Below are 14,030 nucleotides of genomic sequence, written 5' to 3'. Positions count from 1 at the left end.
AAGGGTACAGTGAGAGCTGGGAATACCGCTCATCTGAAAGACAAGGTTGCAAAATTTGAACCACCTAAACAAGCACTAGCAAAACCTTCAGCCACCCAGCAGGCAACAAAAGAAGGTACACGTGCTGAATTAAAACCAGAAGAATCCTTAGCTGATGAAGCTGAAACGATGGGACATTCTCTGGAAGTGAGTGTGGAATTGCAACTTAATCTCAAAGAGGCTGAACTAGCAACCCCATTGAGTGGGAAAAGGGCAGAGAGACAGCTTCAAGAGCGGAAAACTCAAAGGGCCGTTTTTAAACGCTTTGCAACTGCTGCCATACAGTATCCCTACAAGAAGACGAGCACCCGACGCGAGGGAAATCTCATGACCACGCACGTAGAAAAAAGACTATACTTGGAAAAAGTCCTCCTTGAGCGACTGAGGGGTGCTGATCTCTAACACCTTCAGGAGGAGACACGAATAAACTGGAGAAAGGGCTCCAATCCCAGCAGGACTGAGGGTTCTCTTCCTCCATCCACTCTCATTCAAGTCACAGAGATATCTAGAATGAGAGTGGAAGAATGGGCTTTGGCCGTGGCAAGCCCGATCTTACCACAAACAGGGGAGGTATGAAACAGGGGAGTAATCCCTGTTCAAGTAATGTGCCTTTAATCTAGCAGTGTGCTGGTTAACTGCTGGTAGTCAATTAATAAACACCACCTGCCTGATTTAGATTGCTTACAAAAGCCTGTCTGTTGAGACAGGAAGTGACTCCTTAGCTCACTTTTGAGCTGACCTTTGGAGACACAACAGTCTTGAGCCCTGCCAGAAGAAACAGCAGAGCTGCTTACAAGACACAGGGAAAACTACTAAACCTGAAGCTGACACACCCTGAGTGAAGGGAGCTGAACCAGGAACTGAGAAGATTTTCCCTCCAAGAAACAGATAAGACTTTTATTCTTAAGAGACTTCTTATATCTGCTTATTTCATGCTATGTGTTTGGGGCTGGGAGAAATGCTTGACTAAGGGAGATGTGAATTAATTGCATAGTGTTTCACTAGAAATACTCCCAAGTGAATAGAAGCTTTGTTCCCCCCCCTGTGTTTGGATGGATTTCCTGATGAAAAGGAAAAGGCACAATAAAGCCTTATTATAATTTCACATTATAAAAGTCTCCAATTGTGTACCTCTGTGAACGTCCGTCTACAGACCTGTTTACACAGAATAATCTTGTTAGAGCTTGCCAGAGGGTGCCCTAAGTCCTGAGTGCCGTAACACCCCTGAATTAATTCTAAAATCTACAAAATCAAATAGTCTCGGTCTAACCTTTAACAATAAATCTCATCTCGTGCAAGTTACACTTACCATGGCTTCAAAAGCAATTAGAAACATCAAAAAGAAAAAGAACCAGGGGGAGTTCGGGGAATACTTTCAAAATTATGGCCGGCCGGCACCGCAACAGGAGGAGTTGGCAGTGACTCCCTCCGTGGAATATTCAAACTCTGGACTAGGGCTGGAGATCGAAAATCTTTCCACAAAAAATGATCTACATATCTTCTGCAATAAAATCGAATCACTAATACAAACAGCAGTGAAGGATCTCAAAGAAGAGATATCTTCCCTTTGGGAACGTACTAGCTCCTTGGAATCCAAGGTCGACGCCATAACCACCCGGCAATCTCTGATGGACGCTGAGCTCAAAGAAGTAAAATCCCAACTACTAGACATCAAAGATAGGACAGGAGGATGCAGAGAATAGAGACCGCTGTAATAATCTCAGAATCAGGGGGATCCCAGAATCTGTAAGGACATTGAGTGGTTCACGGTCAAGTGGCCAACATCAGCCCTTCCTGATTTTACAAAGGAATCTCTTACCCTGGACAGATGTCACAGAGCATTAAGATCGAGACTCCAACCAGGAGACACACCAAGGGATGTGGTGTTGAGATTCCACTATTTCAAAACAAATGAAGCCTTCAATACGGTGATGAGAAGATCCAGAGATATCAACTTCCAAAATATACCCCTGCAGATATACTCAGATCTGGCGCCTTCCACACTCACTAAAAGAAGAAATCTCTGAGAGGTGACAGCGAAATTAAGAGATCGCAATATCATGTACAGATGGGCATCCCCTTTTGGATTCACTCTGTAATTAAAAATGGGAGACCACAGTCACTCAGGAACCCGGACGACAGCAAAGCTTTCCTCGAACACCTAGGCCTGACCTCCCCTTCATCCGGACCTGAAATGAGAAGCCCGAGCCGCCTGGCCTTGGAACCAACCCAGAATAGCCAATAGCTGATGAGGATGTCAGATGGTGAGAGACGCAGTTTAATAACTGGTACCTATGTATGTTTGCTGTGGCAGGCTAATCCCGTAAGGTCACTTCTGGTACACAAGCTTGAGATAAAAGGCCCCCAGAGAAAATCTCTAAAGTAGGTTTAGAAGACACTCTACAAAGATTCCACACTAAAAATATTGCTAAATATTATGATCAGTGGATCTGCTACTGTGATGTTCCCCCCCACCCCCTTTTTTTTCCCGGTGACCATCTCTATCTCTTTTTTCAATAATGTCTCCTCGACAAGATTACACCTCTGTATTTAATCGACAACATGGTATGTTGGTCGTTCTCCCTCCTAATAGAGGTAAATGAGAATTTTAATCCTAATAGAGGTATACTGTATTAGTATTTTATCTGGTAATGTTAGGACCTGCGAACTGGGTCTGCCTTGTCGTGGCTCGCTGGCTTACAAAGCTTTGGCCAAAGGGTTAAACTAAATGACCCTTTTTCAAGAGAATATATAAAGTTTTTACTGTGTATTTTTGTCATATTGGATGGTGCATTGGGCTTCTCTGTCGCTTGTCAGACATTGAATGCAAGAATAGTTGTTTTATTCAAATGTAACAGATAATAAGTCAGATTAGGCACTCTGAATACAAGAGTACCTTCCCTGATATATAGCACAATACAAAGAAGCCAACGCCCGAAGACTTTTATTTGTGCTACATATTTGAGACCTACTTGCATTACTCTCATACGTTACTTGCATTACTCTCATACGTTACTGATACACCAGGTCACCTTTTCTGCTGTCTTCATCTGTCGCCAGACATAATAAAACAATATAAAATGTACTCTAAGAGGGGGCAGGTGGGGGTGGGACAAGGAAAGTTTGTTTGCCAGCTCGTGTGGTTATCAGCTTTTTGCATATTGTCTATGTGACAAATGTAGAACTCTGCAAATAAATCCTCCTGTCTGTGTGACAGGCTTCTGCAAATCCTCACGGCTTGTCATAAGCGCAGCGTGTTGTCCGCAGCAAGTGCGGACACAAATCATTCCGTGTCTGTTTTACCTTTTCAGGTGATGGAAATCTTTTTTTTAAAGTAACCTTTTCAGTACCAGGTTTGCAAGCCTGGAATGTACCCAGGTTATGTCCAATGTCAATATCCATATTCACAGCACACAAATATTAATACCCCATTCTCAATATAAGCTTAGAGAAATTATGGGTGGGATGTTTTCACTAGAACGCATAGTTTATAATTCTATCCATGCTTGTTTTTTTCAACCAATACTGTAGAAATTTCAGTCAGTTTTTTAAACAAATTGAATAAAGACAAGTGAGGATATAAGGGTACTTACAACCAACAGGAAATACATCTATTTCTCTCTTTATTAGGGTCAGATGATCCTCAGTGTTCAGCCGATCTATCTCTGACTTAACCTCTAACCTCTCTGGTACAATCACTGGAAAACATTGCAATAAGAAAAGGAAAATCAGCTGGGGGCTCTTCTTGCGATTTCACCTCTTCTAATATTGATATAACATGATACCTGTCGTAAAGAAATGCTATACTAGCCCAGACCCAGCAAACTCAGAATAGGTTGGGGGCCAATTCTTAAATCCAACTGCAAGACTCAGGCAAAATCATCAGAGGGGCCGGAAGGAAAAAAATGAAACTCGAAAAGTCACTCACTCAGGTCCCGTGACAGAGGGGAGTGGGGGCCCATGCAGAAGAACTTCCTCTGGGCCATACAATTCCCTCCTGTCCATAAAACTCCCTCCTTTCCACCGGATGATACAACGCCCTCCTTCCCACCGAGCCATACAACTCCCTCCTTCGCACCGAGCCATAGAACTCCCTCCTTCGCACCGAGCCATAGAACTCCCTCCTTCCCACCGAGCCATAGAACGCCCTCCTTCCCACCGAGCCATACAACGCCCTCCTTCCCACCGAGCCATACAACTCCCTCCTTCCCACCGAGCCATACAACTCCCTCCTTCCCACCGAGCCATACAACTCCCTCCTTCCCACCGAGCCATACAACTCCCTCCTTCCCACCGAGCCATACAACTCCCTCCTTCCCACCGAGCCATACAACTCCCTCCTTCCCACTGAGCCATACAACTCCCTCCTTCCCACCGAGCCATACACCTCCCTCCTTCCCACTGAGCCATACAACTCCCTCCTTCCCACCGAGCCATACAACTCCCTCCTTCGCACCGAGCCATACAACTCCCTCCTTCGCACCGAGCCATACAACTCCCTCCTTCCCACCGAGCCATACAACTCCCTCCTTCCCACCGAGCCATACAACTCCCTCCTTCCCACCAAGCCATACAGTATAACTCCCTCCTTCCCACCAAGCCATACAACTCCCTCCTTCCCACCAAGCCATACAACTCCCTCCTTCCCACCGAGCCATACAACTCCCTCCTTCCCACCGAGCCATACAACTCCCTCCTTCCCACCGAGCCATACAACTCCCTCCTTCCCACCGAGCCATAGAACTCCCTCCTTCCCACCGAGCCATACAACTCCCTCCTTCCCACCGAGCCATACAACTCCCTCCTTCCCACCGAGCCATACAACTCCCTCCTTCCCACCGAGCCATACAACTCCCTCCTTCCCACCGAGCCATACAACTCCCTCCTTCCCACCGAGCCACAGAACTCCCTCCTTCCCACCGAGCCATACAGTATAACTACCTCCTTCCCACCGAGCCATACAACTCCCTCTTAGTTTCGGTGTTTGGCTCACATAACTGTAAAATAAACCAGATATTCCCTCCTTGCAGATTTCAAATCCACCAAAATATCTCCTCTACTCACTTGACAAGTGTGGATTCATGTTGGTAGTGGGCTCTCCTGGATCTGCCTTTATTTAGATTTGTTGGATGTCAGCTGTGACGCTATAAAAAAAAAAAAAAAAAAAAAAGAGAAGCAGAAATGTTTTTAATTAGTATGATCTCTTTTCTTGAACAAATATATTGTATTTAGTATAAGCTTTCACACCTAAGATCATTAACAGAAAACAATCCCAAAAGGTGTGAGACGACAGGAGTCCTAAAACAAACAGATGGTCCATCCTCAAACAGGAACTTAATTTCAAACACTGCAAAACACATCAACGGTTCAGGATTATGTTATATATAAACAGTCATTTTCAACTGGGGTTCAGCAGAACCCCTGGGGGAGCCACCAGGATGGGGGCGGGGGGGGGCAGTTGGGACAAATTTTCCCAGCTGTCCCAGGCCTGGCGGCGTTGTGGCCCCCCCATGCAGCAGTGACTCGCGGATCCCTAGCAGCAGCAGCCACTCCTTCCTCTCCCTGCTCCTGTCGGCGCCGAAGTCACGGTCAACTTTCGGCTGACTGGAGGAGGTAGCAAGAGTGTGAGGAAGAGTGTGAGATGGGAAGAGAGAGGGGGAGAGTGTGAGGGGACAAGTGTAAGGGGAGAAGAGAGATGGAGTGTAAAGGGGAAGAGGGGTAAAGAGCATAAGAGGGAGTGAGCGTAAGGGTGGGGGGGGGAGGAGAGACGGGAGTGTGAGGGGGTGTGGAAGAGAGGGACAGACGGATAGGGGGGGGGGGAGAGGTTGGAGTTCGCCAGATTTTCACAATCCAATTCTAGGGTTCCTTAAAACAAAAAAAGGCTGAAAACCCCTGTTATAACATAACCATTTAGTATAGAAATCAAAGTATAAAGACTCAGACATCAACAGCCATGAGAATAGTGATGCCTTTTTAGTGCAACATAGTAACGAACTGTACAGTTGTAAAGCAGGAACAAAAAACGCAGATACATCTGGTGTTGTGTTTTCTTCCGTTTGGCATCAGAGACTTTGATAAATGCTCCAGATACTCTCAGGTTCAGCAGTTCTGCTCTATACCGACACGGTCTCCATTTTCTATGTCATACGGTGAGAAGTGGGTAATACAGAGTAAGCAGTGCAGTAACTTCCCCTCATTTGACCCCACTTCTAACCATATTAAATAGGGGGATTTGATCCGTCCCACCCTCTCCTGATTATTTTCTCCCTCATCAGTCACCGCTAGTTTCTCAGATTAAGCCTCTTCAGATATACCCAGCAGGAGCATTATGAAATTCCACAGAACAGTATGATACATTTATAAAGATATTTCAGCAAATTTTATTAAGCGGAAAAAAACAAACATTTTTCCTGGACACAAGGTTAGGGCCCCACCTTAATAAAGGCTGCCGTGTCCAGCCGAAATGTTCATTTCCTTTGGCTTAATAAAATTGGCTGAAATAGACGTTGGTTGTGCCCTCTTCTTCATCTACCTTCATATTCTAGAATTATACGTTCATACAGGGAAAGCCTTAATGCGAAGTGAGCACCGACCATTGCAATTTGATATAAGGAGTGAATGGAGAAAAACCTAATGCTCTGAAAATCTATTTAAAAAAAAAAAACATAACTGACACAGCAAGTAGATCGTGCGTGTTTTGTATCAGCCTGCCCCAAGATTGTATGATCGTCCCGAAAAGACCTCTATCACCTAGACTTTGATCAGCACCAGGACCTCTGTATAAACAGACGGGGACTTCTGCAAATACAGAACAATATGTAGGAAGCAGAGGGGTAAGGTACTAATGCTACAATACCCTTCATATTTTAAATAATTTTTACTTTGCCTCTGTTTTCATCCCGATGGCAAAAGTTGGGAGAAAAAAATGATTGTATTATCAAAGAAAACATTTTGTAAAGAATTTAACAACCTGGTCTTCCACAAAAAATAAATAAATAAATAAATAAAAACTACCCACGTGACTAGTAAATTGTCGTTTTTCATTTTTGTTTAGAAAATTAATTTCAAGCCTAATATCTTAAAAGCCTCTGAATGGGCACCTGATAATCAATCACATGGTTTCTTTTTTACCTTTAACCCACCCAGTCCTGGTCAAAGCACCAATAAAGAATAAGGGAGAGAGGGGGACTCTGGCACACAGCGACCGCTACACAAAAGGGAGCAGCCAGAGGATAGCAAACCTCTCCCAAGTCTCAGATCACCTTGTTTACAAACTAAATTGCATGATTTATATATTAAATAAATAAAAAAAAATTTAAACACACAGGTGTATCAATTGTCCAGATGCAACTCTTTAAACATGTCTGTTCACTTTGGTCCTAAGAGGGATTGTCCCTTTAAAGAAAGAAAGTTGCATACGTAAATACTCTCCAACCGATACACTACATGTTTTTGGGGCCTGTAAGACCAGGTGTACCCATTAGGCTAAGTCCCCGCTGGCACTGAGCGCGCTCATGATTGGAGAGCGCTCCAAGCATGAGCGCCGGGTGTCCTGCTTGTACGCGTGGAGGAAGGGGGGGGGGCATTGCGGGTAGTTGAGCGCGCAGGTCAGTATAGTTTTTTGTTTACCTAAGCACCGAATGCGGCTGAGCGTGTGTGCCCACGCACGAGCGCTGCTGGAGCGGGGACTTACATATATCTATATATGTAATTCCCCACCGCAAGCGCTGCCCGCTCAGCGCTAGCGGGGACTTAGCCTAAAACAGATAGATCTGAATTGATCTCACCAAAAAAGGTCAAAGTTACCACATCTATTCCTTTTGAAAATAGGGAACACATGTTCCCATTATTTATCTCACAATTTAATAAACAAATCACATCAAATTAGGTCAATAATTTCCAAGAACTGGTACACATTATGCCTAAATAAAATACCTTAAACAGTTTGTTACATCTGGCTCAAAATATACTTTTAGGAAAGCTAAAATCGTTGGCCTCACACTTACTGCATCACCAAGTCTATTTAATTCTCAATCCAAAAATGCAGATAGACTAGGATTTTCAAAAGGCTTCTTTAAATGTGGCAAGTGCCACATGTGTCCCTAAGCGTACTGTAGAAACGCATCAAGGGTTTCACTCCCTTCACCTTGATATTGACTTTTGTCAAATAAAAAGTATTTTTCTAGTTATTTTTGCTCTCCAGCCCTTCATTTTTCAACCGCGGTGCACTTCCGTCTCGGCTTGTCTCTTCAAATCTATCTAAGCGGCAGGAGTACGCAAACTATATCCAACTTCAATTGAACTTTGGATTGCTTGTGGATTGTTATTGCGTTACATGGGAGAGCTCTAGGTCTGTATCTGTGGTGTTAGTGTATGCGCACACAGTTGATCACTTATGAGCGGTTCACCCTGCCAGGCACAGTTCAGATTCAACACATGAGCATATCCCCCACTACCACTTATTGCAATTACTCACATAGTGGACATTATCGTTAATTAAGATCTTTATCTGTCTGAGAATATTTTTCTCATGCATAAATTATAAACGTTGTGATATCAATTATAATTATATATAGCTACTCTCAACATAGGTTTTCAAGCACTGGTATTGGATTTATCACCTACTACTTGTACCCATTAAACAGAAAGTATTTTGTGTGTGGTAAGTTGCATAGTTTAGGGGACTTTCATAGGCATTGATTGCAACTACCTCCATACAGCACAAGTACAGCAGGGGACTACACTGGGAGATATATTTATTTTCAAAATGTTTAATGGTCTGTATATGTATATTTGTGTGTCCCACTATTAGGACTGTAATGTGTTATTTCATCAGTACAAAGTGATAAAGTCTCCTCAGTAAGATCTATCTGGACAAGCTAAGCTAGGTTGTGTGGCTTCAGCCTAGGCAAATAATAGCAGTGTTTGTGTTCAACATGGTGTATCACCCCTGGGAGTCATCCTAATAAGTACTGTGCCCCTGGACAGGCAGACCCCTAGGAAACCCTATTGCTGTTAACCCGTTCTTAAATAAAATAGAAGTACAGTCATTCCACCTCTCACGGGGTCTGAATCCTGAACAAGCAGCAGTACTGACACCATAGTGTCCCACAGTTATCATACAAATATGTAAAGAAAAAAGCATATAAAAGGGGTACAGCTGATATATTAATATAGTCTCATTATTACCTCCTTGCTTCCTCTGAATGACTTCTGCCTGTACTCCTCCCTCACTGGTGTCAGTCCCCGGCAGCCCAGTACATTAGAGTCTATTTGCCCAGACTGCAGATGTCAGGAGGCCCCCGGGGGGGACACAGCTCATGAATGTCTGAAGGTTCTTTTTATTGTGTAGGAGAAGAGGATAGAACCGTCCCAGGATTCTGTGTGAAGAACTCACGTCCTCCCATCGCTGCCTGCTACATCCAGGTCACAGTCCTACTGCTCATGCTCACACGTAGGGGATCATGGGAGTTGTAGTTTTTATAGACTTCAGTACAGATCAAGTGACACAGATGAGCAGCACAGTAACGTTTTACAGAAACTGTGCTAGGGAAATATATTTTCTTCTGCATGTAGATGTGTATATACCTCTTTGTCCTTAAGGCTGAGATTATGGTGCCAACCTCGCTGCGTGCGCGCGCCCGGCAAGCACTCTTCTGTAGTGGGCTATGCAAGTTACTCCAGTGCCTTCGCGCTTGCCGGCGAAGAGGCGCGTTGACGCGAGGCATTTTGAAAAGACAACAAATGTTGTCTTTTCAGGTGGCTGTCGAATGACGTGAGCGCACGTGAGCGGGTTCAGCCAATGAGGGCGAACCAGCTTCGTGACGCCGCTCCACGCCCCGCATTGCCTCTTCAATCTCCTGAAGCCAAGTTCACAAATCGCTTGGGCTGCAGGAGTGCGCATGGCTGCACGCTTGTTCACACACCGTGACCATAATCCCAGCCTAAGGTACTACAGTAAAGCTGCTTCAGTTCCTCCCCTTTGGCCAATTTTGAAATTAATGCTGCAATAGACTTAAAGTGTTTCCTTTTAGACTAAGGTTTTTTTACTTGCACTGCATGCAAAACGTGTGCTTATGGTGTTACTAGGAAAACCTTAAAGTCTAATGTTACCTCTAAAGTTTATCAAATTAAATAATTTATAAACTGCCATTCCACATATGTGATTTACATTTTGCAATGCCCTTGTGGCTTACTATATGTGGGAAGAACTGGAAGGACCTTCCAAAGGAGAATATATGAGCACATATATACTGTAACATAAAGAAGGGACTGATCACACAGTTTCACATAATTTCTTGACACACCATAACCAAAATCTAGCTGGTTTGGTGTGTCAGGCAATAGAGATTGTGTGTGTGTGTGTGTGTGTGTGTGTGTATATATATATATATATATATATATATATATATATATATATATATATATTGCAAAGAATGACCTAGGCGCACATATGCAAAGGAAGAGAAAGAAAAAAGAGGAAAAAATCATAGGGCAGTATATCAATACAAACAGATAAGAAATCGGTGAGATATGCACTTACACTAGTAAGATCAATAAAGGCCTTTAATCCACTTAGGGACTCTCGAACTCAGCTCCTGTAGTTCGTCTGTTTCTTGGCTCCTGGATCTTTAGAGGGGCTTGTCTTGAAGACTCCTTGCAGCAATCACGTTGAGTCTGTTTTAGCAGACTGTACCTTGGTGTGGATCTCAAATAAAGGGATGGGTAGGGAATAAAAGGAGAAACATATGTGTAAAACCTTTTAATAAAACATCTAAGGATAAAAACAAAAGTATTTAACTCACATTCTATGAGTTAAAAACGGGCAGTAGAGAGTGTTTAGCGAGTCTCTCACACTCGTGGTATAGAACGCCGACTTCCAGACCTCCTCACACCGGCGAGTGCTTCCGCATCAGGTGATCAGATCTTGTACGGCTCTCGCGAGATTTTCCTCTGTGTAATTCACTGCCAATGCTCCGTTCGGCTCACACTAGAAACAGTCTCTCGGCGTCACTCTCCCTGCTCCAATCACGCTGGCCCTACGCGTTTCTCCACTCGGGCTTCGTCAGGGGCTGCTATGGTTACCTTATCCCCACCCTGGGTATTTAAACATACCTCCATTGACCGATTGGCTGGTATTTAATTAGCTGGCATGTAATTAATTAAACATTTAGCAAGCATATCTAGACCATAGTAACACACCAAGGACTTGAATAAAAGTTTAGTCCTATTCAATGGCCCTATATACACAATACCTGCCATATATAGATAACAAATATGTGTTTAATTGGAAATCACTCATGTGTTCCGATTTAAGGGTTAAATGTATACCTCATCTATGGATATTTTTGAGAACTCATACGCGTAATGGCAGTTATTGTGCTTTAGCAATTGAAATTAGAAAGTTGATTTAGTTTATATTACAGAGCACGTTCGATATCTTAGATATCTCAGATAAACAGTTTATATATTATTACTAGTAACCAAGTCTTTGGAACAACATGAGATACATATGATACTGCAACCCTCTGTTGCCAATTGACTATATCCAGACTTACATTAGTTGTTTATCATAATCTATAGAGAGGACTTGTTTATCTACCTATAATTTGTTGGAACATATATTATATTTCCATTATTAGAGAGATAAAGATAATAGATTTTTTTTATATTTTTATTTAAGTAATAGAGAGGATTATATTCGTAAATTGCATTAATATATATATATAACGATTTTGTCCGTTTTAATATATTCACCATACTTTTTCCAATGTTTAGAGCATATTTGATGATACCTATTATGAAATGGAGGTCAATGGAGGTATGTTTAAATACCCAGGGTGGGGATAAGGTAACCATAGCAGCCCCTGACGAAGCCCGAGTGGAGAAACGCGTAGGGCCAGCGTGATTGGAGCAGGGAGAGTGACGCCGAGAGACTGTTTCTAGTGTGAGCCGAACGGAGCATTGGCAGTGAATTACACAGAGGAAAATCTCGCGAGAGCCGTACAAGATCTGATCACCTGATGCGGAAGCACTCGCCAGTGTGAGGAGGTCTGGAAGTCGGCGTTCTATACCACGAGTGTGAGAGACTCGCTAAACACTCTCTACTGCCCGTTTTTAACTCATAGAATGTGAGTTAAATACTTTTGTTTTTATCCTTAGATGTTTTATTAAAAGGTTTTACACATATGTTTCTCCTTTTATTCCCTACCCATCCCTTTATTTGAGATCCACACCAAGGTACTGTCTGCTAAAACAGACTCAACGTGATTGCTGCAAGGAGTCTTCAAGACAAGCCCCTCTAAAGATCCAGGAGCCAAGAAACAGACGAACTACAGGAGCTGAGTTCGAGAGTCCCTAAGTGGATTAAAGGCCTTTATTGATCTTACTAGTGTAAGTGCATATCTCACCGAATTCTTATCTGTTTGTATTGATATACTGCCCTATGATTTTTTCCTCTTTTTTCTTTCTCTTCCTTTGCATATGTGCGCCTAGGTCATTCTTTGCAATACATTTCCAGCGGCGTTGTGGAGCCGCAGACCTAACTTGGCTGCAGTCTGTAGGGTTAGTAGATTGTAAGGGTATATACCTTTTATTGATTGATTGGCTGAGAGTGTGGTTTTTTAATTTATTTTAACCATATTCAACATATTGTTTATATCTGCGCTGTTGTTTTTTGTCTGTATATATATATATATATATGGAAAAAAGAGGAGAGAGCGCACGCCCCATAGTGTAAAATTGTATATTTAATGAGGGGAAGGGGGAAGAGGGGGGGTAAAAATGCACTCACAAAAGTACAGATAAAATAGGCATTGCGTGATAATAATCACCACCATCCGGATGCTGCTTTCCGTCCTGGGGGAATACCCGGTCTCAAACAGGATGGGCCAACGTCCCAGCAGATGTCCAGAGCCAGTGGATGTATAATATAGTTCAAGAGTCAAAGAAAGTGGCTCCGTGTTATCAGGCCTCTGTAGCACCAGCGCGTGGATCGGTTCACTCCAGCGCTTTGTGATGACGTAATGTCAATGCGTCCGACGTGATGACGCTCCCTGACGCGTTTCGTCACTCACGGGTAACTTCCTCAAAGGGAAGTGTGGAGAAGGAGTACGTCTGGTATTAAATACACACTCTAATGCTGCTAATTCCATAGAACGCCCCTACTCAGCTGGAAGGTGCTTCATGCTTAATCTACTTATAACAACAATTGAAAACACATAAAATATGCCTAATTAAAATAATACCTAATTGAATTGGAGGAGATTGGTAAAGAGTATTAAACCATGAATACTAGAGGTGCTATACATAAGGGAAATATACACATCTCATGACTTATTTCGGGTGTGGAGTCGATGACATCGGGTCTATCCCACTATGTTGATTATTTTCTCCATCCCTATGTAGCCAAGCTCAGGTCCCATATTAGGGATACGCTCCATGTCATCGACTCCATCTCTGACATTAAGTGGAAATCCACTTATCTATGGAAATCGATGCAGTGTCCACTGTTTTTCTAGATCTGGCCCTTAGTACAGACACAGACTTTAATATTATCACCACCACACATTTCAAGTCTGTGTCTGTCAATAGCTATGTTCATGCGTCCAGCAATCACCACAAGCAATGGCTCGACAATATCCCTTTGGGGCAGTTTCACAGATTACGCAGGAACTGCACAAGGGATATAGAATTTGAAATCCAATCCAAAACACTTGGCAATAAGTTTATATCCAAAGGCTATGATCCTGATTTGATTTCCGAAGCTCTCAGCAAGGTTAGCTCTTTTGACAGATCGGTTTTATTAAGTAAATCTAAATTGAAAGGGAATAAGGGGGTACGCTTGAGTTATGATACTCCAGTGGAACCTACGAATACTGATGTGTCCACAGTGAGGTTTATAACCACTTACAACCAGTCCTATAGATCTATTAATAAGATTCTTAATAATCATTGGTCCATCCTCAAGTGTGATCCTCATCTAGGAACCG

The 14,030-nt window shown here is 43.0% G+C and overlaps 1 protein-coding gene across 1 annotated transcript in view; it reads right to left on the bottom strand.

The window, feature by feature from the left end:
• LOC142463892 (uncharacterized) overlaps nucleotides 1-9,467 on the bottom strand; it is a 46,534-nt gene extending 37,067 nt beyond the window's left edge. Inside the window, exons 1-3 of the mRNA XM_075566722.1 lie at nucleotides 9,229-9,467; nucleotides 5,104-5,183; nucleotides 3,633-3,737 (exon numbers count right to left, since the gene is read on the bottom strand). Of these exons, the coding sequence (XP_075422837.1) occupies nucleotides 3,633-3,737; nucleotides 5,104-5,122 (124 nt within the window). The 5' untranslated portion in view covers nucleotides 5,123-5,183; nucleotides 9,229-9,467. The remainder of the gene's footprint in view (nucleotides 1-3,632; nucleotides 3,738-5,103; nucleotides 5,184-9,228) is intronic.
• Nucleotides 9,468-14,030: the final 4,563 nt, after the last annotated feature.

The sequence above is a fragment of the Ascaphus truei genome, chromosome 12 (genome assembly GCF_040206685.1).
Source record: "Ascaphus truei isolate aAscTru1 chromosome 12, aAscTru1.hap1, whole genome shotgun sequence".
NCBI classification, from domain to species: Eukaryota; Metazoa; Chordata; class Amphibia; order Anura; family Ascaphidae; genus Ascaphus; species Ascaphus truei.
This window is presented reverse-complemented; position numbering and strand designations above follow the sequence as displayed.